At 40.2% G+C, this 27,210-nt stretch overlaps 1 protein-coding gene across 3 annotated transcripts in view; it reads left to right on the top strand.

The window, feature by feature from the left end:
* The window catches only part of atg4c (autophagy related 4C, cysteine peptidase), a 78,503-nt gene that overhangs the window by 11,753 nt on the left and 39,540 nt on the right, over window positions 1-27,210 (top strand). For 2 of the 3 annotated variants that reach the window (XM_073063212.1, XM_073063211.1), the window contains exons 3-4: window positions 8,368-8,506; window positions 18,442-18,525. In XM_073063212.1, the coding sequence (XP_072919313.1) occupies window positions 8,431-8,506; window positions 18,442-18,525 (160 nt within the window). In that variant the 5' untranslated portion in view covers window positions 8,368-8,430. Of the gene's footprint in view, window positions 1-7,899; window positions 7,994-8,367; window positions 8,507-18,441; window positions 18,526-27,210 lie in introns of those variants that run through there. The other variant, XM_073063213.1, reaches the window with a different exon arrangement.

Here is a 27,210-nt window from a genome sequence, read left to right as displayed (position 1 = left end):
AAAACTTTCCTCTAAGCCTGGTTTACTGACTAATGGCCACACAAGTGTACGTGACTGATGCTAGTTATAAACTGTTTGGCACTAGTCTCTTGTCCCATTTAAGCAGAATAGTGCCCCAAATAAAAGAATGGAATTCTAGCTATTCTTTTAATTAGTGTTTGTTCTTTATGAGTTGTCCCAAATAACCAACTGCTTTGATTAACCAATGGCCGAATTAACCAGATCCACAGTATTAAATTCATGTGCTGTTATCGCTTGTTTTTTTTCTCAAATACATATTTAATTTGCTTTAGCTAGCAATCTTTAAATTTTAATGTTGTCTAGGAATATTGTGGTTTTCTGTATAAATTTAACAGTTCAGCAAAAAAACTGGGAATGTGATCAATATTTAAAATTATTTTATAATTTCGCCAATTATTTATAAATATCAGTTCTGTCAGAAGATCCTGATATTTATGATTACCGGTATTCACTAATATTGGAATCCACAAAATCACAACCAGCTTTTTGTTTCAAAAAGTTAGTTTAAGTTAATGTTAGTTGATAGGTTGTCTTCTGTTATTAGATCCTAACAAAGTGTACAGAAATATTACCGTGAGGACATTGGTACTAGAATTGTTCCCAATTAGTTTAGTTAATGTGAGTTAATGTATTAGGCCAGTACAGAAAGTAATTTAAATTGCCAGTACCTCTATAAATGACATGTAAGCATAATGGCTAACAAATTATATGTAACAGTTTGTGATATAAATCATGAAAATAAGGATACAATATTTAATAATCTTTATTGTTTTAAGCCACAGTTCAATTGTTCAAAAGCATTACAAATGTTTTAACTGTTTATTATTCGCTGGAACTAAACAGGGGTCAGTTAATAAACACAGCCAGTTCTCCTGTGTGAGTTTATTAGCTATTTTGCTGTTTGCAGTTCCTCTTCTTCTATTTAGTTATTTTGTGGTATGTTTCATATTTAAAGCCAAAAGGAATTGTCTTGCTTTAATGAAGTTGGTGAGTGACAAGGAACAAAGACAATTTGCAGGATAATGCTCAGATTGAAAAATATAATACATAAGACAGAATAAGTTATAAAGCATTTATCATTTGGGAAGGAAACAATAATTCTTTGTTTTTGAGCTCCTGGCAGAATGAGTCAGAATAATTGCATTGACTTGGAACTTCAATGTGAATCTGTAAGTGTTGATAATTCAACAGTCAGTGCAACAATTTTACCTAGAAAGCTGGATTTATAATGAGAGTAATACTTGCTCCATTTGGTTTCAGGTAATGCTGCACATTTACTGTCTTGTCCATTTGATGAAAAAATGTAAACTTACTCAGGTGATAAAATCTTTCTGGACCTCTTGGTAGGTTGGTTGGTGATGCAATTGTTGTTTTCAGAGTCACTGACCAATAAAAATATACTTTAAACCAATAGAGAAACATTTGTTTACATGTGAGCTAATTTGTAAGGGAAATCATTCTTCCTCATTTTACTCAAAATGACCACAGTTTTTCCAAGTTCAAGTTTATTTTTGTTCAAATGTACACATATATACTGCCAAAGGAGACAGCATTCTCAGGACCAAAGTGCACAACTCAGTACATATATCTCACAAACATAACACATAAAGTAATATTACCACAAATGAATTAACAAATATGAGATGCTTATATGATCAAGTTTAAAAGTAAATGGTTAACTACTGTAAACTACTGGAGTTTCATAAGTGATGTGACCTGGATGGTGGCAAGGTGTTCAGTAGTCTATCAGCCTGGGGCAAAGAGCTGTTTCCCATCCTAAATGTTCTTGTTCTAATGTCATGGTCCATCATTTCACTGAATATACAGCAAGGAGGGCTGATTGTAGATGAGTTTACTTATGATCTTTTCTGTCATCAAGTACAGATTTTGAACCAGCCTAGTTGATAAGATCACTGCAGAATTTGACAAGAACCACACAACTTTTATTAATTTTGTTCAAAAACACCACAGAGTGAGTGATGTAGGAATTGGGAAATGAGCATTTGAGGATGTTATATCATCGAAACATATAGCTCCCAAAGTCAAGAGAGCTTTGGATGCCACTTAGTGTGCCTGGACTACTGGATATTACTATTTTAAATGTGCAGAGATCAACATTTGCTTAAATTCTTGCTCCTCATTCTAAATTGAATGTGATCTCATATTTTCAGTTTGACTAAGGCTTCCTTTTTTCACTTCTTTAAAATAGTTCAACTCTGCCTGTGCTACAGCACATCTGTGAATGTCAGCATCCCTGGTCTACTAGTCTGTTTTGACTATTCCAGCACCTTCTTGGACTTTTCTCTTGTACTCTTCATAAACATGAGGTTACCCAAGCTCCGTCATGTCCTACTTTGTACCAGATCCTGTATACCTATCATCCTAGTGTTTGTTGATCCTGGTTTTATATATTTTGATTACTAAGTTAAACCAGAAGTTGAACTTGGGATGAATTTTTTGATTTAACACTGATGCAGTTTTTACTTCTGGAATTATTGTCGGGTGATGTTTCATTTATTAGTAAATACACAATTAAATAATTTGTACTTTGCCTTAAAATTATTCTTTTATATTTGAAACTCTGAAGAGGAAGTAAACTTCTGGCTGTAAGTGACACACTTTCTGAGAATGAGCAAATGATAAATATTTCTCAGAAATATTCTGCGGATAATATAATTCTGTCAGTAATAGAATGTAATTAAATGTTAGATAGAAAATAAATGTTAAAATGAAAATAAGAGCAAAAGAAAACTGAGCCAAGTTTATTGTTTTAAATAGTTTTCATTTTAAAATTGAACTTTTGAATTTTTCACGGCTGTTTAAGTTAGCATTACAATAATGGGCTGGATTGTAGGCTTGGATATCCACCTGCTATTTACCACTAAATTGTAGCCTCTATGTGCACTACTTGGCATTAATTGAGGACTATAGAGCAGAGCTCTTAACTGAATTTCAGTGTGTAGTAATGGATTGTCAAGATAATGACAGTGTAAATATCTCTCTTCAAACCTATTGCTTAGATGGAATGATCAGCTCATAATCCTTCATAGAAGATTTGGTCTTGCAATGTTGATGCACAACATATCTATTGCATAGACTTAAATTATGGGAAATATCAAGTTAAGTGGAAATCCAATCACAGGTAAGGGAAAATCTGCAAATGCTGAAATCCGAGCAACACACACTAAATGGTGTAGCCGTGGGCACGCGCATAGGTCCCAGCCGTGCCTGCCTGTTTGTCGGCTACATCGAACAGTCTGTATTCCAAGCTTACACTGGTGACCATACTGTACTTTTCCTATGCTACATCAACAACTGCATGGTGCTGTTTCCTGCACTCATGCTGAACTTGTCGACTTCATCCACTTTGCCTCCAACTTCCACCCTGCCCTCAAGTTTACCTGGTCCATTTCCGACACCTCCCTCCCCTTTCTCAATCTCACTGTCTCAATCTCTGGAGACAGCTTAGCCATTGATGTCTATTATAAACACACTGACTCTCACAGCTACCTGGACTATACCTCTTCCCACCCTGTACTTGTGAAAACACCATCTCCTTCTCTCAATTCCTCTGTCTCCACTGCATCTGCTCACAGGACGAGTCTTTTCATTCTTGAATGAAGGAGATGTCATTTTTCAAAGAAAGGGGCTTCCCTTCCTCCACCATCAACACTGCCCTCAACTGTGTCTCTTCCATTTCATGCACATCTGCTCTTACCCCATCCTCCGGTCTCCCTACAAGGGATAGGGTTCCTCTTGTTCTCACCTACCACCCCACCAGCCTCTGCATCCAGCACATAATTCTCCAAATCTTCCGCCATCTCCTACCACTAAGCGCATCTTTCCCTCTCTCCCCCCCTTCTGCTTTCCGCAGGGATCACTTTCTACATGACTCTCTTGTCCATTTGTCCCTTCCCACTGATCTCTCTCCTGGCACTAATCCTTGCAAGTGGAACAAGTGCTACACCTGCCCCTTCACTACCATTCAGGGCTCCAAACAGTCCTTCCAGGTGAGCCGCCTCTTCGCTTGTGTGTCTCTTGGGGTCACCTACTGTATCTGGTGCTCCTGGTGTGGCCGCCTGTTTATTGGTGAGACCCGATATAGATTGGGTGATTGCTTCCCTGAGCACCTATGCTCCATCCACCAGAACAAGCGGGATCTCCCAGTGGCCACCCATTTTAATTCCACTTCCCGTTCCCATTCCAAATGTCCTCCACTGTTGTGATGAGGCCACACTTAGGTTGGAGGAACAACACCTTGTATTCCATTTGGATAGTCTCCAGCCTGATGGCATGAACATTGATTTCTCAAACTTCCGGTAATGGCCCCCACCCCACCCCCAACTCCTTCACCATTTCCATCCCCTTTTCTCCCCTCTCACCTCATCTCCTTGCCCGCTCATTGCCTCCCTCTGGTGCTGCTCCACCCATTTCTTTCTTCCATGGTCTTTTGTCTCTTTCACCAATCAACTTCTCAGCTCTTTACTTCATCCCACCTCCTTCTGGTTTCAGCTCCCCCCACCTTTTAAATCTACCCCTCAGCTTTTTTTCTTCAGTGCTGTCGAAGGGTTTTGGCCTGAAACATCAACTGTACTCTTTTTAATAGATGCTGCCCGGCCCGCTGAGTTGCTCCAGCATTTTGTGTGTGTTGTGTGTGTGTGTGTTAAGTGGATTGATTTTGTTTGCAAAATGGGAATAATTGTGATAATCACTGGGTTTCATGACAACTTAACTACTTTCAAAATGGTTAGCTTTGTCTCCAGATTGGTTAAAAATCTCTTGCAGTTGGCATTTAACCTTGCATTAAATTTAGGCTAAACATATTATATTTTAATGTAAATTGTGTGTATGAGTGAATCTGCACTACAGCTGACAGTCATGGATATTGATGATGTAGCTGTACAGTTGGCCCTCCTTATCCACGAATTCCGCATGGGCGAATTTAACCAACTGCGAATTGAGAAAACCCAGAAGTGCTCTTCCAGCACTTGTTGCTTGAGCATGTACAGACTTTTTTTCTTGTCATTATTCCCTAAACAATGCAGTATAACAACTATTTTACAAAGCATTTACATTGTATTAGGTATTATAAGTAATCTAGAGACGATTTAAAGTATACGGGAGGATGTGCATAGGTTATCATGGATCGGGATTGAAAAAAATCGGAAGTTCTCTTACTAAGTAAATTGGAACAGGTACATCTGGTATTATTTAGCGTCAGTTCTTCAAACGTTTGTCTTAGTGTATAGTATATATTTTACCTTTCTATGCATATAAAACACTTAAGAACATATGTTTCAGAGCTGGGCTCAGGAACGGAAGTTCCTGAGTTCAATCTAGTGACAGATTGCTCCCGAGTGCACTCTCCACCTTGCCGGGTTGATGTGGAGGATCAAAAACCCAAAACCCAATAATTAAACCACTGCGTTGCTTAGTGATACTTGTAGTTTTCATCAGGGCAGAGCCTTTCTCACTTTATCTTTTAAAATTGTTTCAATCGTTGACCGACGTAGCCTAACGCTTTCCAATGACCGATGGTGTTTCACCTCTTTCCGATCGCTTTATTATTTCCACTTTATTTTCAATCGTGATCGTGATTATTTTCGTGAACAGAAACACTGCAGATTCAGATCTCTACTGCCGGGTCCTAATGTCCACTGCATTGAGACAGGTTAAATAAGGTCTGGGGTTCCACTGGGTTCTAAGGTCCACCTCACTGAGACAGGTTGAATATGGGACTTGAGCTTCCGCGAATTTTGGTATCTGCGAGGGGTCCCGGAACCAATCCCTCGCAGATACGGAGGGCCAACTGTACTTAGATATATGATAGATACAGTTCAGAAGAAAATTAGTGGAACAAAGGACAGGGTGCATGTATCCTTTCAAAAGGTTTCACAACTTTATTTGAAAATATATTTTCAACAGTTAATGTTTCTTTGTCTTTTTTCCAATTTAAGAAAATCACAAATGGTGGTGTTCATCAGTATTAGGTAAGACATTGTTTCAAGAAGAGCACTGTAGCTAAATGCTGTCAAATCCCTATGGTCTGGTATTTGCATCCCAGGATACAAAAAGAAGTGGGGTTGGAAGTGGAGGATGCATTAGGAGTCATCTTGCAAAATTCTTGAGACTCCAGGGTGGCTCCTGCAGATTAGAGAGTGGCAAATATAACTCCTCTATTGAAAAATAAATGAGGAGGGAAAGCTGATAATTATGTTCAGCAGCAGTGGTGGGGAAATGCTAGAGTCCATTATAAAAGATTAATAACAGAACACATATCAAGTATTGAAAGGAATGGGCATATTCAGAATGTATTTCTGAAAGGGAAAGAATTATGAAACAAATCTACTTGTGGACGTAATTAGGAGAAAGATTAGAGGAGAGCCAATGGACTTACAGAGCTCCTTTCTTTAAAGTACTAAATAAGAGCTTAATGTATTAAATTGGGGTAGTAGATTGAGAATTGGTTGACAAGTAGGAAGCAGATAAGGAATAAAAGTTTCTTTCTTCCAAGAAACAGGCAGTGAGTGGTGGGATGCTCAAGGATGGTTTGATCTCCAACTAATCATAATATATATCACTGTTTTAGATGAGGGAACTAACATCTCCAAGTCTGCAAATTACATAAAAGCTGGGAAGGGTGCAAAGTGAACTGTGAGGAGGGTGCAAGTTGAGTGAGGATCAAATAAAGGGCAGATGCAATTTAATGCAGATTAAAGTGTGGTTAAACACTGAAATAGACAGATTATCATCTGAATGATAATAGGTCAGAAAGAGTTAAAATTTGGATGTCCAGATTGAGGATTAAGGTACAGCATTTTGGAAGGTAAATGGTATGTTTTCCTCTTATAGTAGATTTGTGTAGAAGAGCAAGATATCCTTATGTGACTGCACTGGCCCTTTATTGAGACTGAGCTGCAGTTTTGATCTTCCACGAAAAAGGATGTTCTTGGCATGTGAGGAGTATGGCAAAGATTTAGTAGACTGATTTCTGGGAGATCAGGAGTATGAGCAGAGATTGGATCAGGTAGGCCTATATTCAATGAATAGTGGAAGAAAGAAAGGGGATTTTATAGAAGCCTGAAAAATTCTAACAAGACTCAACAAAACAGGTACAAGAAAAATATTTCTGATGGTTGGAAAGTCATCAACCATGGGTCAGAGATTCAGGACAAAGGGGTGTGTATATGGAACAAAGATCAGAAGAAATTTCTTCATTCAAAAACTGACGAGCCTGTGAATTCTCTGCCACAAAGCAGTGGAGTTATATCATTAAATATATTCAAGAATGAGGTAGATATATTTCTTACTGCGCAAAGGGAGAAAGTGGGAACAGGAAACTGAAGAAAATGATCAACCATTATAATGAATGGTGAAGCAAGCCAATCCCTGCTGCTTTCTAAATAGTTTTGTATATACTACTGTTAATTTGCTTGTTAATGAATACTGTCTGGGATGATCTTTTATCCACTGGATGGTTCATCCACTGGAAATTCATGATATTGCATTTTACCTTTGTTAAGGATGTTTCTTGTTGATAAAAGTTAACATTTTTAAACAGCATGACATTTTAATGGGACATTGTCTCCATTCTGATCATAATTCAATTGAATTTGATGCATATACTAAATAGGAGCAGATTCAAGTTATGATTTCTCTTTGATGTGGGATTGTCTTGGACATTAATGATATGAAATTGATATCAGTATAGTTTTCAATGACTGCAACCCTTCCTTGCCCTACTCCTGCATGCCTGAGTTCAAGATTAATCTTAAGATCCTTTTCCTTCTCAGTGTCTTGTGAGGCCATCCAGGTGCACCAACAATTCTTGGTGGAGCCTGGATTTTTAAGGGAAAACTTCTGCCAGTGCAAAGGCTGGGAAATTGATTTTCTAATGGAATGGCAATGGAAAGTTGTTGATTTTGCATTTACTGAGGGATTCCAATCTGCCCAGCATATCTCTGGAATGATGGCAAGTACAGTAGCTATTTGTGTGTGGGTTGGATAATTAGCATAGTATTGCTGTATCGTTTATTTGGGTAGTTTCACTGTTGTAACAGATTTCACTGCATTGGTACTGTGTTTATGTTAGGGAAAAAATGGGCAAAATAACTTGCACTATAGTTGGTCCAGCTGGATGTTGGTGTGGATAGATAGAGCAGTCTTTCTGATCTTAGTGACACATTTTCACATACACTTGTTTTTACTCATTCAGCCATTGAAGATGAGTATGAGCAAAGGATGTGTTTTAAATTGAAGGAGATCCTATATCATTTTAAATATGAAATAGCTAATCATAATTTTATTTCTTTTTTTCTGCTCTGTTTGAAATATGCTGCATCCCAGAATCAAGTTTTCATACATCAAAGTAAAGAAAGCTGAGATGGCAATATCTGTTGAAGGCTGAAAATGAAAGATAGTGAACCTGATGAAGTGGATAAACTGAAGACAAAATTTATGTCCGCATGGCACAATGTGAAGTATGGTAGGTGATTCTTGCAAATATTTAGTGTGGACAATAGGGGATTAAAAGTAAAGTAAGATGGTTTAATTTCAAAACGCCCATTTTAATTCCACAACCATTCCCATTCCGATGTCAGTCCATAGCAACACCTTGTATTCTGTCTGGGTAGCTTCCAACCTGATGGCATGAACATTGGTTTCTCGGATTTCTGGTAATGCCCCCCCTCACCATTTCCCATTCCCATTTCCCCCTCTCACCTTATCTCCTTACCTGTCTATCACCCTCCTCTGGTGCTCCTCCCCTTCCCTTTCTTCCATGGCCTTCAGTCCTCTCCTATCAGATACCCCCTTCTCCAGCCCTTTTTCTTTCCCACCTATTGTCTCCCCAGCTCTTTACTTCACCCCTCTCCTCTCCTGGTTTCACTTATTGCCTTGTATTTCTTCCTTCCCTCCCCCCAATGTCTTACTCTTCACTCCTCATCACTTTTTCTCCAGTCCTGCTGAAGGATTGCAGCCTGAAATGTCGACTGTACTTTTTTCCATGGATGCTGCCTGGCCTACTGAGTTTCTTCAGCATTTTGTGTGTGTTGCTTGGATTTCCAGCATCTACAGATTTTCTCTTGTTTTATCTTGAAGTCTATAGGCTAAGTCCAATAAATACTTTTGATGCAGTGTTGGAGCAATAAACTCCATGTAGCATTGGGTTTGAGCCCAGATCTGTGTCATTTGATGTTCTAAACTGGGTAGCAGTCAATAGTACTGTTGGTCTCAATACCTCTTGGCTTTGGAAAGGAAACATTAGCCAGGGTTTCCCCTTCTGATCCTGGTCCAATGATGCCTTTGGGAAATCATCCAGTAGAAACAGATAGAGTTGGCTGTGATGTCTCCTATGGCTGAATCAGCTAACCATGTATAGGTTGGTTTGCTGGAAAAAACAAATTAAATTAAATTCCACTGTTATCAGTCATCTTCATGACATGGGATATTGACAAAAAACTGCAGATTTGGACCATAAGACATAGGAGCAGAATTGGCCCATTGAGTCTGTTCTGCCATTCCATCATGGCTGATCCTGGATCCTATTCAACCCCAACACCGGCCTTCTTTCCATATCTTTTGGTGCCCTGACCGATCAGGAAATGATCAACTTCTGTCTTAAATATATGCACAGACTTGGCCTCCACCACAGTCTGTGGCAGAGCATTCCACAGATTTACTACTCTCTAGTTAAAAAGATTGCTTCTTACCTCTGTTCTAAAGGGTTGCCCCTCAATTTTGAGGCTGGGCCCTTTAGTTCTGGATGCCCCCACCACAGGAAACATCATCTCCACATCCACCCTACCTAGTCCTTTGAACATTCGGTAGGTTTCAATGAGATCCACCCGCATTTTTCTGAATTCCAATGAGTACGGGCTCTTCATTCCTGGAATCATTCTCGCGAACCTCCTCTGGACTCTCTTCAATGACAGTACATCCTTTCTGAGATATGGGGCCCAAAACTGTTGACAATATTCCCGTGTGGCCTGTTTAGTTTCTTATAAAGGCTCAGCATTATCTCCTTGCTTTTATATTCTATTCTCCTTGAAATAAGTTGCAGCATTGCATTTGCCTTTTTTACCACAGACTCGACTTGCAAATTACCGTAGATTTCGCACTACAGAGCGCACCTGATTTTAAGCCGCTGGCTCTAATTTTAGAAATAAAATCATTTTTTTAATTGTAAAGGCCGCATCGGATTTTAGGCCGCAGGTGTCCCACGTTGTAATATGAGATATTTACACAGAAAGATATTACACGTGAGGATTTTTTTAACTTTTAATTAAATCCATATGGTAACAAAAACAAATACATATTGCAAATGCTTTTTTTCGAACCGTGCCCGTACGCGGCTACTTTTAAATATACGTTGCGTATACTTCTTTACTGAACAACATTCCAATATCTCCTAACGACTGGTAAAAAAATATATATATTGCAGCCTACCAGGAAAAGTTATTGATACCTTTAACTTAAAAGCAGAGTTCGCTCAGATCCAAAGCCGCTCGCGTAATGCGCTCCCTCCCTCCGTCCCGTTTCATCGCAAACCGGCATTTTCCCACAAGACACCGCGAAACCGGGTGTGACGTCATAGCATCCCGCGATGTAGTACAGAAAACAAATATAGTTTAAACTAAGTAGCAGCACAATGCTTCGAGTGTTTTCCATGTTGATGAGGGTGAGTACAAATGACTGATTTACAATAATTTAATTGTGAAAGTGCGCTTGATTTATCGTACAATTTCATTGGACCTCTGTGAACTACTCATCAATTTTATTGGTCTACTGTTACGAGGCAAAATGTTTACAAGGCGGCATGAAAAAAATCATGCATTAGCCGCTTCGGATTATTGGCCGCAAAGTTCAAAGCTGTTCAAAATGTGGGAAAAAAGTAGCGGCTTAAAATCCGGAATCTACGGTAACTTTCTGGAAGTCTTGCATGAGGACTCCTAAGTCCCTCTGCAGCACTGATGTTTGAACTTTCTCCCCATTTAGGTAATAGTCTGCACTATTGTTACTTTTACCAAAATGCATTATCGTACATTTCCCAACACTGTATTCCATCTGCCACTTTTTTGTCCGTTCTTCCAATTTGTCCAAGTCCAGCTCCAATCGCATTGCTTCCTTAGCATTACCTGCCCCTCCAACTATCTTCGTATCATTCACAAACCTGGCCACAAAGCCATCAATTCCATTATCCAAATCATTGAGAAACAATGTTAAAAGCAGTGGTCCCAATACTGACCCCTGAGGGACACCACTAGTCACTGGCAGCCAACCAGAAAAATTCCCTTTTGTTTTGACTCGCTTCCTCCTGCCTGTCAGCCATTCCGTTATCCATGCCAGTATCTTTCCTGTAACACCATAGGATTTTATATTGTTAAGCTGCTTTATTTTGCACCTTATTAAATGTCTTCTGAAAATCCAAGTAAGTGACATCCACTACCTCTTCTTTGTCCACCCTACTTGTTTCTTTTTCAAAGAACTTTAACGGATTTGTCAGGCAAGATTTCCCTTTACAGAAACAATGCTGACTTTGACTTATTTTATTATTAGTCTCCAAATACCTCGAAACCTCATCCTTAATAATAGACTCCAACATTTTCCCAACCACTGAGGTTAGGCTAACTGGCGTATAATTTCCTTTCTTTTGCCTTCCTCCCTTCTTAAAGAGTGGAGTGACATTGGCAATCTTCTAGTCCTCCGGGACCATGCCCGAATCAAGTGATTTCTGAAAGATCATGACCAATGCATGTTATTTCTTCAGCAACCTCTCAGGATTCTGGAATGTAGTCCATCTGCTCCAGGTGACTTATCCACTGTAAGACTTTTGAGTTTGCCTAGCATTTTTTCCTTTGTAATAGTAATGGCACTCACACCTGCTCCCTGATACTCATGGACCTCTGGCACATTGCTAGTGTCTTCCACAGTGAATACAGATGCAAAGTACCCATTAATTTATTTCGCCGTTTTTTTGTCCCCCATTACTACCTCACCAGCATCATTTTCCAGTGGTTCAATATCAACTCTCGCCTCCCTTTTACTCTTTATATAAATGAAAAAAACTTCTTGGTATCCTACTTTATATTATTGGTTAGTCTGCCCTCACATTTCATCTTTTCCCTTCTTAAAACTTTTTTAGTTGCCTTTTGTTGGATTTTAAAAGCTTCTCAATCATCCAATTAACCACTCACTTTTGCTACCTTATATGCCATTTCCTTGGCTTTTATGCAGTCTTTAACTTCCTTTGTCAGCCACAGTTGCCTAACCCTGCCATTTGAGAACTTCTTGCTCTGTAAAACATATCTATCCCCTGCTTTGTGAACTATTCCCAGAAACTTCAGCCATCTCTGCTCTGCCATCATCCCCACCAGTATCCTCCTCCAATCCACCTGGGTAAGCTCTTCTCTCATGCCTCTGTAATTCTCTTTATTCCAATATGATACTGATACATGTGACTTCTGCTTCTCCCTCTCAAAGCAGTATGAATTCAATCATATTCTGATCACTGTCTCCTAAGGGTTCCTTTACGTTAAACTCCCTAATAAGATCTGGGTTATTAAACAGCACCCAATCTAAGATAGCTTTTCCCCAAGTAGACTCAAGCACAAACTGCTCTAAAAAGCCATCATGTAGGCATTCAACAAATACCCTCTCTTGCAATCCAACACCAACCTGATTTTTCCAATCCCCTTGCATATTGAAATGCCCCATTACAATTGTGTCATTACACTTATTTAATGCTGGCTCCCTTCACAATCTCAACTGCACATCTTGGCTACTATTTGGAGGCCTATATATGATTCCCATGAGGATTTTTTTTACCCTTGCAGTTTCTTAATTCCACCCACACAGATTCAACATTCTATGACCCTATGTCACCTCTTTCTAAAGATGTAATTCCATCTCTTTCCATCAGAACCACACCATGGCCTATGCCTTCTTGCCTGTCCTTTCAATACAAAGTATATCCTTTGATGTTATGCTCTCAACTATGGCATCATTACAGCTATGACTTGGTGATACCCATAACGTCATACCTACTAATCCCTAATTGCACAACGAGTTTGTCCACCTTATTCTAAATGCTCTAAAAAGAGCATTTAAATAGAGCACTTTCAGTCCTGCATTCTTCACCTTTTCGAATTTTGCCTCTGTGGTACAAGTTAACTCTTTGCTCTGTCTGCATTTGTACCCAGTCATTGGCTTCTCCTTCCTTATATTCATGTTACACCCATCATCTACTTGCCAACCTGCTGGCTCATCCTCAGCTCTGTCATCCTGGTTCCCATCCCCCTGCCATATTAGTTTAAACCACTCCCAACCGCTCTTGTAAATCTGCCTGCAAGAATATTGGTCCCCCTCGGATTCAAGTGCAGCCGGTCCCTTTTGTACAGGTCCCACCTCCCCCAGAAGAGTCCCAATATCCAGAAATCTGAATCCCTGCTCCCTGCCCCACGCTCCAATTCTTCAGCCACATATTTATCTGCCTCTTTATTCTATTCTTTTCCTCCCTGCTGCATGGCACAGGCAGCAATCCAGAGATTACTACCTTTGAGGTCTTGCTTCTCAGCTTCCTTCTTAACTCCTTGTATTCTATTTTAAGGACCTCCTCCCCTTTTCTTCCTATGTCGTTGGTACCAATATGCACCATGACTTCTGGCTGCTAACCCTCCCTTTTCTGGATATTGTGGACACGTCCAGAAACATCTCGGACCCTGGCACCTGGGAGGCAAGTTATCATCCGTGTTTCCTTTTTGCATCCACAGAATCTGCTATCTGTCTCCCTGACTATAGAGTCCCCTATCATTGCTGCCATCATTTCAGTTCCCTACCCTTCTGAGCACTGGGCCAGACTCAGTACCGGAGGCATAACCACTGTCGCTGCCCCCAGGTAATTTGCCCCCATCCCCAGCAGTACTTGAAGGAAACAGTGAAAAAGAGTCCATGACTGCCTGAGTGATTATACTAACTTTGCATGCAATATTGAGAAAATAGTGGTGCAGTTTCTCAGAAATTTGGTTATCAGAATTCAACCAGTGCTTGCCACCAACACCTTTAAATTTCTTTAAACATTTATTTTTTGAGGCATGGCCATTACTGACAAAGTTAGAGTTTATTACCCGTCCTAATTGACAGTAAAGAGTCAACCACATTGCCGAGTCTGGAGTCTCTTATGGGTTAGGCAGGCAGATTTCCTTCCCTGAAATACCCTGAGTGAAATTACATAAACCAATTTGAGATTTGGGACAATCTGGTAGTTTTATCATCACCATTGCCTAATAAATTTTTTATAATTAGAACTGCTGTAGTGGGATCCTAGCATATGTTGCTGGCTATCAACCCAGTAAGTTCACTATCAGTAATTTACTTGTATTGTTGTTTGTTGAATCTTATTAGCTGCCATATTTATAAGTGAATACTCTCCAAACGTTATTCAATTACTTCAAAAATCTTCCAAAATACTTCTTGCTTTTTTTTATTTTAGAGGAGAAATGGGATAAACCCAGAAAATACAGGCCAATTAACTTCTGTTGTGGGGAAACTGAATGGCTAGTTCTGGATAAAATTAGTGGACAAATTTAAAAAGATGGGCATACATTCTTTTAATCTGTTTGGATTTAGAACATTGAATAGTATAGCGCAGGAACAGGTCCCTAGACCCACAATATTATGTCAAATAAATGAAACTAGCAACTGAATGTCTAACTTAATTAGTCCCTTCTGTACACCATATTCATGTCCCTCTATTCTCTGCACCTTCAAGTGCCTATCCAACATCCTCTTAAATGCCTCTATCTAGTTTGCCTCCACCAGCACCCCTGGCAGAACATTCCAGGCACTCATCACTCCCTGCTTTTTTTTTTTAAAAAACTTGCTTTACCCATCTCCTTTGAACCTACCCCCATTCATGCCCTCCAGTATTACACATCTTGACCCTGGGAAGAAAATATTGCTATCTAATCTCTATGCTTCTCATAATATTAAAACATTTATCAGGCCTTTTCTGCTGCTCTACAGAAAATAACCCATGTTTGTCCAAACTCTCCTTAGAGCATATGCCTCAAATACAAGCAGCATCCTGAATTCTGTATGCTCTTCTGTCCTAAAATGTGGTGACTAAAATTCAATGCAATATTCTAGAGTTTTATAAAAGTACTTTCTAATTTTCTGACTCAGTGCCTCAACTAATAAAGGCATGCATGTCATATGCATTCTTTAACTTGTGCAGTCACTTTCAGTGATCCTGGACTTGGGCCCCAGGATCCCTCTGTATATCAGTACTGTTAAGGATTTGCCATTAACAGTGTATTGCTTCTTTATATTTGAACTCACAAAGTGCGAGACCTCACACTTGGCCAAATTAAACTCTGTATGCCATTTGTCTGCCGATATCTGCAATTGATCTATAACCTGCTGTATCCTTTGGCGATCTTCTATGCTATCCACAATACCATCAATCTTTGTATCATTTGCGAACTTACTAACCCACCCATGTACATTTTTATCCAAGTCATTTATATATATATATATATATCTCAAACATCAGGAGTCCCAATATGTAATACATCTAGTCATAGAACTCCTATCAGAATACATATCCTTTGTCTTCTATGGTAAGCCAATTCTGAATCTAAACAGCCAAGTGATTGTGGATCCTATGCATCTTGATCTTGATGAATCTACCATGAGGGACCTTGTCAAATGCCTTACAAAAATCTATAGAGAACAAATTCCAAATCTACCTTCAACATCTCCTTGAAAAACTCAGTTATTAGTAAGTCACATCTTGCTCTGCTCAAAGCTATGCTGAGTATCCCAATGTATTTCCAGGTGCTTATGAATCCTTTCTTTAAGAATTCTCTTCAATAACTTCCCTACCTCTGAAGTGAGACTCACAAGTCAATAGTTTCTAGGATTATTGCCATTTCCCTTCTTAAATGATGGAACTATATTATCAGTACTCCAGGATCTCAACTGCGGCTAGAGGGGACATGAAGGTCTTGGCCAAGGCCGTAGAAATCCTCTCTCAATAATCTGGGGTATATCCCATCAGGCTCCCTTGGAAATGATCCTCTTTAATATTCTTCAAGAAACCCAATACAACTTTTTTCTTTTTCTCAGAATGCTCTAACATATTAGCACGCTGCATACTGATCTCTCTATCATTCATGTGCTTCTTGGTAAGTACCAATGTAAATTACTCATGTAAGACGCAACAATATCTTCTGGCGTCAAGCACCTGTTCCCTCTTTTGTCCCTGTGTGGTCCTACCCTCTCCTTAGTTGTCCTGTTGCTCTTGATGTATGCATAGAATGCCTTGGAATTTTCTTTAATCCTAGTCGCCAAAGAATTTTCATGGCCCATGCTGGCTCCTCTGGTTTCCTTCTTGAGTTCTTTTGTAACTTCTTTGTAAATTTCAAGTGCTCTGTTTGCCTTTAGCTTTCTAAACTGTACATTTCCTCTTTTTTATCTTTGACTAAATCCACCAGCTCCCTTGTCATTCAAAATTCCCTTTCCTTGCCAACCTTGTCCTACCTTCTTTCTGGAACTTATCTGTCCTATACTCTGCAGTTTGTTCAAGATTCAAGATTGTTTAATGCCATTTCCTATACACAATTGTTAAGGAAAACCAAATAATAGTTATTCTGGATCAGATACAACACAATAAAAACACAATAAGTTGAAGAACACAATAATAATAATAATAATAATAATAATAATAATAATAATAATAATAATAATAATAATAATAATACAATAAGTAGCTTGTAAATGTGTAAGATTGCTTATACACATTGATTGTATGTCCATAAAGTGATGCTAGACACAGGAGTGACTGTACGTAAGATAACTTACAAGAAATGATAAAGTAGGGGTCAGTTGAGGGTGTAGGGGGTGGGTTAGTGGGTGGAGATGTTGATCAGCCTTGCTGCTTGGGGAAAGTTACTGTTTTTGAGTCTGGTGGTCCTGGCGTGGATGCTATGTAGCCTCCTCCCTGATGAGAATGGGAAAACGGTACATGAGCCAGCAGCCTTACGAGGGCTGACTCTCTGCAGGGTTCTTCTCAGATTTGCTGCTGTTACAGATAGTGGCTGCTCACCTGAGAAAGGGGTATCTTTTGTGGCTGCCATTGTGTTGCAAGCCTCGAAGCATGCATAGAAGTTGTTTAGAGCATCAGGGAGGGGTGAGTCACTGGTATAGTTGACAGCATTTTGCCTTGTATAGTCAGTAATGCCCTTGATGCCAGCCATGTACACTGGGGGTCATTATAGGAGAGGTGTTCCAGTTCTTTGCCCTTTTGATGCCTAAGATGAGATTTCTCCTGGCTACTCTGAGAGCTGTTCTGTCTCCAAACTTGAAGGCAGTGTCTCAGATTTCAGTAGGGTGCATCTCATCATTCAGCCCGGGCTTCAGGGTGGGCCATAAAATGACCGTTCTTGAAGTACCAATGTCGTTTACACACCTACTGATATAGCCAATGACAGATGAGGCATATTCCTTGAAGTCTGTGTCTTCTTTTGTGGCAGCCTCCTTAAACATCTGGCAGTTAGTCCATTTGAAATAGTCCTGATGGTCCTCCATGTATCAAGTGAGGACTTGTCATAAAACAGCGATCATTCTGAGTTTATAAGATGTAATATTTCAATGTGTTAGGAAATGCATGATTTTGAATGTTTACATTTTAAAAATATACTCCCATATGAACCATATTTCAGTATTAAATCTTAAAGCATTCATAAAAGTTTTGGTGGCTCTCAATTAAAATAAGGTGCCAGTAAACATTCAGAATTAAAATTTTAAGGAAAGCAATTCATCCCAAAGCACAATCTAGAACACATCAGACTACCACATGTGCATACTTTTTAGGAGGAACTGTGTAGAATGACTTATGATGGAAGTTCTTTTCTTCCCAAGCCTCCCTGTAAACCCGAACTTAGTATTAGTCATGTTCTGCAAGAATCAACTGACTGCATAAACCAAAGTAGTAACTGGTGTGTGATTGAATTGCATGCTATGTAGCACAGTTACCAGCAGCCGTTGGGAATAACTGGCAGATATTTGCTTGGTAAACACAAGTGATTCAAGTCAGTTGCTTTGCGATAGCTAATTCAATTTAATGACATCTTAAAAAGCTGATGGTGCTAACACAAGAAATGATCTGTATATCTCAGTAGAAAAATCAGTTCACTGCACCCATGCACCAACTTCCTTCCCACTCCCTCCTCTTGAATAGTATTAATGAAATCTTGGATGCTGACTACATGGGTTTTTTGCCAGTGGCAGTTTTTAAACTGAAACAATGGGCTTCTGTACTTTGTCAGTACAGCCTTTTTAAAAAATCTCTGTGGAAATGTCCCATTTAGAGCTATGTACTATTGCTTGTGAATAATACCCTTCTGTCTTCTATCCCTTCAGGGTGGATTGTGAGAACCAAAACAAAGTTTAGTAGAAATTCGCCTGTCTTTTTGCTGGGAAAATGCTATCATTTCAAGTCAGAGGGTAAGTATAAAGGCTTGCTGTTGATTTACTTCAAATACTTGACTTTTTTCACTTAGACTGTCTAATAGGGAGAGTAGCTTAAAGATAATGTGGGTTACACATTCTTTTAATTCTGCGGCTAGATTTGAATATAACAGGATAACATAAAACAGAAAATACTGGAAATGCTTAGCACAATGACCATCCCGTTTAAAGTGAAAGGGGACATACATTACTAGCATTAATATTGAGAACCAAGCTCTGCCCAAAGTTTTGATCAATAATGTTTTCCCACTGTCATTCATTGGGTTCCTTCACTTCTGTTTTTAATCAAATTTATAATTTTCTTTATCAGCTTCCTAGAATTAATACCTGTGTGTATTCTGGATTTTTGTCTGGTTGGTCACTGGAGGTAATGAAAGACTGGCTTCCACTTCATTTATCTAAGTTTCAATTTGACTGATGTGGCAAATGTTGGATCTGCAGTCTCTGCCACAAGTGCAGCAAGAAGTGATGGCTGGTTGGGCAATTCTAGAGAGATGTAAATGGCATACTAGATCTCTTTGTGCTCCTGATGAATGGTTCTCAATGTTGTCCTGAAAGCTGTTCCGGCATTTTGAGTAGTTATAGGCCAGGGATATTATACTTTTTCAAGGTTTTGAGAATATATTTGAATTGTTCCCTCTGTCCATATGGCAATCCAACTTCCTCCATACTGCTTGAAAATTAAACACTAATTTGAGAGTCTAGTGTATGACGTGTGAATTACACAGCTTGCCCATTAGAACCAACTGAGTATAATTATGCCCTTAGTTCTAGGGATGGTGATCTGGGAGAGGTTGCTGATGTTATTTTGTTTAACTGTCTGTCAGTTGGAAGATTTTGTGGACTATTGGTGGTACCTGTCCATTGCTTTGAGATGGTTATTGTAGATTTGCTTTCTAAGAAGTTTACGGGAAGGCAGCTGCCGTAGTGGAAGCCAAGTGTGAGAAATTTACAGGAAGGTGGTGATCACTCTTGCTCATTTGAGCATGAGCTCTCTGCTAGGTTTGATGTATTGGTCTTCAAATATGCTTTCCCAATGTGCTTGTCTTCAAGTATTCTTTCCCTCAGATGCTCAAAGCCTGTGGTGGTGTACTGAAGATGGTATGAATTTCATTATCGATATTTCATTATAACCGGAAGTATTTGAATCTTTCTGTTTACTTAGTTAACTGAGCGACTTACGGTAGAGCAATTTAGCAAACTTCTCATTCTGGTTGACTGTTCTGAATCTTCTTGAACTTGATGAAAGTTTGGTATGGAACACCATTGCAATCTTTCATGCTATATGTAGAATTTATTTAATCCAGTTTTTATGCTAGGGTCCCATCATATTAAATACTGACAAATCTTAGCCTAAAACTTTGAAAGTATTGTTCAGCAGTAGCCTAGGAATAAAATTGAAAGCAAAGTACCATTTAAATGAGGTTTTTTTTCCCTTTGAGATTTATATTCTGCGTCTATTTCTTGATAACAGATTTTGTGCTTCTTAAAATCATTTCAACCTGGCTGAATTAAACAGTGAACAATGATGCATTTAAGTGCTTAAAAACTTGTCTTTAATACCCAAGGTGACTTTAAAGCAATACAATATACTTTATTTGTCACTTGATGTCAATGTCTGTACACTTCGCATGCTTTCCACCAAGTCGTCAGCTTTCTGCTCTCCAGCCCTGATTGCCTGATTTTCATCATGAATGTCCAGACGCTGTTCACTTCCAACACCCTTTAGGAAAGCCTCAAGGCTCTCCACTTCTTTCATAATAACTGTCCTAACAAGTTCTCCTACGCCACCACTGTTCTCTGTCTACCAGAGCTGGTGCTCATCTTTAACAATTTCACTTTTGGCTCCTCCCACTTTCTCTAGATCAAAGGTGTAGCTTTGGGCACTCACATGGGCTTTGGCTCTGCCTGCTTTTTCACTGGCTATGTGGAACAATCCATGTGGCCTTGTGTGTATCACTGAGACCCAACACAGTTTGGGGGTTGCTTTGTCAAGCCTTTGCCATAACAATCAGAATTCCCTGGTAGCCAGCTATTTTAATTTCACTTCCCATTCCCATAATGACGTGTCTGTCTGCACTTCATCTACTGCTATTTTGAGGTCATACTCGGATGGGTGGAGCAACACCTCATATTCCATCTTGGTTCTCTGCAACCTGATGGCATCAACATCGATTTCTCTATCTTCTAGTAACCAACTACTCCCCTCTACTTTCCCACCTGCCTCCCTTTGCCCTTATGCCTTTGGCCCCTTTACCCCTTCTCTTTCCTCTCCTACTCCCTCACCCAAAACTTGCCCACCACCTACACCTTCCTTCATTTGTTCCCATGTCCTTCCTTTTATTCCATGATTTCCTGTCCTCTCTTATTCAATTCTTCCTTCAGTCCTGTGGCTCTTCATTTATCACCTCCCAGCTTCTTACATCATTCCCTTTTTTCCCTCTCCACCTTTCTATCTTCCCTCACCCCCATCCTTTTGTTTGGTCTTCTGCCCTCCATCTTTCCAGTTCTGAAGAAGCGTCTCTATCTGGAATATTGAATGTCCATTTCCCTTTATAGGTGCTGCATGACCTACTGAGTTCCTACAGCTTTATTTGTGTGTTCCACCAGTATCTAATTTAGATTACATTGTTGTAGTATCCATTTCTAGCCACTGAGTGTCACTGTAGGAAATAAATTGCAGCAATTATCCACAGCACTACCCTGTGGCTAGTACTCATTATTACATTATCTCTTCTAATATCCAAGTAACAAGAATAACAAGAATTTTTTTTTTAAAAGACCCAGTCCTGACGAAGGGTCTTGGCCCAAAACATTGACTGCTCGTTTCCACAGATGTTGTTCGACTGGCTAAGTTCCTCCAGCAAGGAATTTTTGTAGTTTGATCTAACATTTCAAATTGCTGTCTGCTTTCCTGAAAGTACTGACTTACATAAAGCTACAATGTCACTTGTAAATAATTTACCCAAGTTAACATTCGTTGTGTATTAGCCTAGATGGTGAGTGTTGGAAGACAGTTTGGTTGTTTGTGGAGTTTAGCCAAACAAAAAGTAAATGGACAACACAGGATTTAAGGAAAAGTTAATTTTAAGGCAACGTGGGTTGAGGCTAGGATAAGAAGAGAAAGTAAAGTAAGAAAATTTTAGACTTGCAACTAGTGTTGACAAAGGAAAAAAATTTGAATAAGGAGAAATATTGAGTGCAAGGGGAAGTTGATGAATTTGAGGACAAAGACTGCAAGAAAAGTTTTGAGGTGGGACAGTGAAACCAAATATCATTTAACCCCTCTTTCCCTTGAGCCTGACATACAACAAGCTGGCTTTTAATGCAAGGGTTGTGCAAGAAATACAAACCCCATTTCCAAAAAAGTTGGGATATTTTCCAAAATGCAATAAAAACAAAAATCTGTGATATGTTAATGCACGTGAACCTTTTTTTAAAAACTGACAAAAGTACAAAGAAAAGATTTTCAATAGTTTTACTGACCAACTTAATTGTATTTTGTAAATATACACAAATTTAGAATTTAGTGGCTGCAACACACTCAGCAAAAGTTGGGACAGAGTTAAAATAAGATTGAAAAGTGCACAGAATATTCAAGTAACACCGGTTTGGAAGACTCCACATTAAGCAGGCTAATTGGAAGCAGGTGAGGTGTCATGACTGGGTATAAAAGTAGCGTCCATCAAAGGCTCAGTCTTTGCAAGCAAGGATGGGTTGTGGCTCACCCCTTCGTGCCAAAATTTGTGAGAGAATTGTTAGTCAGTTCAAAAGGAACATTTCCCAACGCAAGATTGCAAAGAATTTAGGTCTTTCAACATCTACAGTACATAGTATTGTGAAAAGATTCAGAGAATTCAGAGACATCTCAGTGCGTAAAGGGCAAGGTCGGAAACCACTGTTGAATGCGCGTGATCTTCGAGCCCTCAGGCGGCACTGCCTAAGAAACCGTCATGCTACTGTGACGATTATAGCCACCTGGGCTCGGGAGTACTTCGGAAAACCATTGTCACTTAACACAGTCCGTCGCTGCATCCAGAAATGCAACTTGAAACTGTATTACGCAAGGAGGAAGCCATACATCAACTCTATGCAGAAATGCCGGTGAGTTCTCTGGGCCCGAGCTCATCTCAGATGGACCGAAAGACTGTGGAACCGTGTGCTGTGGTCAGATGAGTCCACATTTCAGCTAGTTTTCGGAAATAACGGGCGTCGAGTTCTCCGTGCCAAAGATGAAAATGACCATCCTGATTGTTATCAGCAAAAGGTGCAAAAGCCAGCATCTGTGATGGTATGGAGGTGCATCAGTGCCCACAGCATGGGTGAGTTGCATGTATGTGAAGGTACCATTGACTTGAGGCGTATATTAGGATTTTAGAGAGACATATGTTGCCATCAAAGTGACGTCTCTTCCCAGGATGTCCATGCTTATTTCAGCAGGACAATGCCAGACCACATTCTGCACGGGCTACAACAGCGTGGCTTTGTAGACACAGAGTGTGTGTGCTTGACTGGCCTGCTGCTAGTCCAGATATATCTCCTATTGAAAATGTATGGCACATCATGAAGAGGAGAATTAGACAACGGAGACCACGGACTGTTCAGCAGCTGAAGTCTTATATCAAGCAAGAATGGACAAAATTTCCAATTGCAGATCTACTACAATTAGTATCCTCTGTTCCAGAACAATTAAAAAGTGTTATTAAAAGGAAAGGTGATGTAACACAATGGTAAACATGCCTCTGTCCCAACTTTTGTTGAGTGTGTTGCAGCCATCAAATTCTAAATTTGTGTATATTTACAAAATACAATTAAGTTGGTCAGTAAAACTATTGAAAATCTTTTCTTCGTACTTTTGTCAGTTAAATAAAGGTTCATGTGAATTAGCATATCACAGATTTTTGTTCTTATTGCATTTTGGAAAATATCCCAACTTTTCTGGAAATGGGGTTTGTAGAATGAGTTTAATGTGAAATAGATAGCAGGGTATATTATCAAGAAATGATTGGATGCTTCCAGCTGATGTGGTGAAGGGGTACTCTGGAATTAATTGCACAGTAACCACAGTGTTCTTAATATAGAAAATAGAACATTACAGCACAGGAACAGGCCATTTGGCCCACAGTGTTGTGCCGAACCAGCTAAAAAGGAAATCAAAAACACCCAAACACTAATCCCTCCTACCTGCACAATGTCCATTTCCCTCCTACTTCCTTACGTCCACATACCTATGCAAACGTATCTTAAAGCCCCTAATATATTTGCCTCTACCACCATACCAGGGAGGGGAGTCAAGGCATCCACGACTCTCTGTGTAAAAAAAAAACACTTGCCCCTCACATTTCCCATGAACCTACCTCCTCTCACCTTCAAAACATGCCCTCTGGTATTAGACATTTCAACCCTTGGAAACAGATGCTCCCTGTCTACTCTATTTATGCCTCTCATAATCTTAGAAGCCTCTATCAGAACTCCCCTTAGGCTCCAGTGTTCCAGAGAAAACAACCCAAGATTATCCAGCCTCTCATGATAGCACATGCCCTCTAAACCAGGGAGCATCCTGGTAAACCTCTTCTGCACCCTCTCCAAAGCCTCAACATCCTTCCCATAGTGGGGCGACCAGAACTGTATGCAATACTCAAGATGTGGTTTCACCAGAGTTTTATAAAGTTGCGACATAACTTCTTGACTTTTGAACTCAGTGCCTCAACTAATAAAAGCAAGCATTCCATAAGCCTTCTTAACCACCTTATCAACCTATGTAGCCACTTTGAGGGAGCAATGAACTTGGATCCCAAGATCTCTCTGCCTAGCAAAACTGAAACAATGTACTGTCTCCTTGCATTTGCCCTACCAAGGTACAACACCTTACATTTATCTGGTTTAAACTCCATCTGCCGTTTCTCAGCTTTATCTGCAACTGTTCTATAACATGCTGTATTGTTTGCCAGTCTTCTACTCTATCCACAACTCCCCCAATCTTGTATCATCCACAAACTTACTAACCCACCCATTTACATTTTCATTCAGGTCATTTATAGACATCACAAACAGCAGGGGTCCCAGCGCTGATCCCTGCAGAACACCACAAGTTAAAAAGCCTTCAACTTGAATAAGTCGCTTTAACCACTACCCTCTGAGTTCTATGTGCAAACCAATTCTGAGTCTAAACAGCTAATTTGCTGTGAATCCAGTGCATATTAATCTTCCAGATCAGCCTCCCATGAGGGACTTGGTGAAATGCCTTCCTGAACTCCATGTAGACAGCATCCACTGCCATACCCTCTTCAATCTCTCTCATCAGCTTGTCAAAAAACTCAAATCAAGTTGGCTTTGGAGGCAGTGCAGAGGAGGTTCATCAGGTTGATTCCAGAGATGAAGGGGTTAACCTATGAGGATCTCTGGAATTCAGAAGAATGAGAGGGGATCTTATAGAAACATACAAAACTTTGAAAGGGATAGATAAGATAGAAGTAGGAAAGTTGTTTCCATTGGTAGGTGAGACTAGAACTAGGGGACATTGCCTCAAGATTCAGGGGAGAAGATTTAGCATGGAGACGAGGAGAAACTGTTTTTCCAGAGAGTGGTGAATTTGTGGAATTCTCTGCCCAGGGAAGCAGTTGAGGCTTCTTCACTAAATATATTTAAGATACAGTTAGATAGATTTTTACATAGTAGGGGAATTAAGGGCTATGGGGAGAAAGCAGGTAGATAGAGCTGAGTTTACAGACAGATCAGCCATGATCTTATTGAATGGCGGGATAGGCTCGATGGGCTGGATGGTCTACTCCTGCTCTGATTTCTTATGTTCTTGTGTTCTTATGTAAGATACGACCTGCCCCACATAAAGCCATGCTGGCTCTCCCTAATTAGGCCATGGGTTTCCAAATGCTGATATATCCTAACCCTAAGAATTTTCTTCAGCAATTTCCGTACAACAGACGTACAACTACAGACTGGTCTATAGTTCCTAGGATTTTCCCTTGTTCCCCTTTTAAATAGAGGAACAACATTAGCAACTCAGCAGTACTCCAGGACGTTGCCTGTGGCTAGAGAGGACATGAAGATACTGGTCAAGGTTCCGGCAATGTTGTCTCTCACCTTCAATAACCTAGGGTAAATTCTCCCCCTTGAGAATATCATGCAATACAGTGCAGATATTCCTGTACCCCGGAGGCAACACGCTATCCTGGTGAATCTTTTGCTGCCACAGTATCTCCTTTCTGTCCCCCTGACTATCCAGTCCCCTAACCTATCCTTCCCTGTTCTTATTCAGTTACACATCAGCCTTCAATTTGAGAACATAAGAAGTAGGAGTAGGCCATCTGGCCCATTGAGCCTGTCCCACCATTCAATAAGATCATGACTGATCTGTCTGTAAACTCAGCTCCATCTACGATCTAGAAGTGGTTCACGAGTTCACATACTTGGGGTCGAGCATTAGCAACACTCTCTCCCTCAATGCTGAAATCAATAGGCGTATCGACAAAGCAACATCAATCCTTGCTCGACCTCATGAGTCTGAGAGAATCGGAAACTCGCTACAAAGACCAAGACTGCCTTGTACAATGCATGCGTTATCAGCACCCTCCTGTATGGTAGCGAGACTTGGACCATCTACTCCAAACAGGACCTGTTTACAGGGCTGCACCTGCGCAGCCTTCACCGCATCCTTGGCATCACCTGGAGAGACAAAGTCCCAAACTCTGAGGTCCTCCCCCGTGCTGTTCACACCCAATGTTCACACACACACAATGTTCACACTTTTAAGATAACCCAGACTGCACTGGCTGGGCCACATCCGTCGTATGAAGGATGGTAGACTGCCAAAGGACATCCTCTATGGAGAAGTAGCAACAGGCAAGAGGAACGTTGGGAGACCCTAGCTTTGCTTCAAGGATCTCTGCACTCGCGACATGAAAGCTTTAAAAATCAACATAGAGTGCTGGGAGGGTACAGCAGATGACTGCAACAAATGGCGAAGTACTCTTCAGCAACACCTAGAGCAAGGCGCGTGATCCTGAGTCAGTTTGAAGAGCAGAGAGCTAAACGGAGAGCACAGCGGACAACAATTCCACGATTAAGACTACACATGCAGCAACTGTGGCAGAGCCTACCGTTCCAGAATTGGCCTCAATAACCACAGTCGACGCTGCTTGACAAACCAGTGACTACCAGATGCGCAGTACCCATGGTCGACCATGACCGACGGAGGCCACATAGTCCCAGGCGTCTCAATCTCTCCTCATAAGTTAACCCCTTCATCTCTGGAATTAACCTAGTGAACCTCCTCTGCACTGCCTCCAAAGCCATACTTGAGGAAGGACATAACTCAAGTATGGAGACCAGAACTGCACACACTACTCCAGGTGCGATCTCACCAGTACCCTGTATAGTTGCAGCATGACCTCCCTGCTCTTGAATTCAATCCTTCTAGCAATGAAGGCCAACATTCTGTTTGCTTTCTTAATACCTGTTGCACCTGCAAGCCAACTTTTTGCGATTCATGCACAAGCACTCCCTAGTCCCTCTGCACAACAGCATGCTGCAATCTTTCACTATTTAAGTAATAATCTGCTCTTCTATTATTCCTTCCAAAGTGGATGATCTCACGTTGTACCAACGTTGTATTCCATCTGCCAGACCTTGGCCCACTCACTT

Source organism: Hemitrygon akajei, chromosome 12 (assembly GCF_048418815.1).
Source record: "Hemitrygon akajei chromosome 12, sHemAka1.3, whole genome shotgun sequence".
NCBI lineage: Eukaryota > Metazoa > Chordata > Chondrichthyes > Myliobatiformes > Dasyatidae > Hemitrygon > Hemitrygon akajei.
The sequence above is the reverse complement of the archived record's forward strand: the minus strand, read 5'-3'. Positions and strand labels throughout refer to the sequence as shown.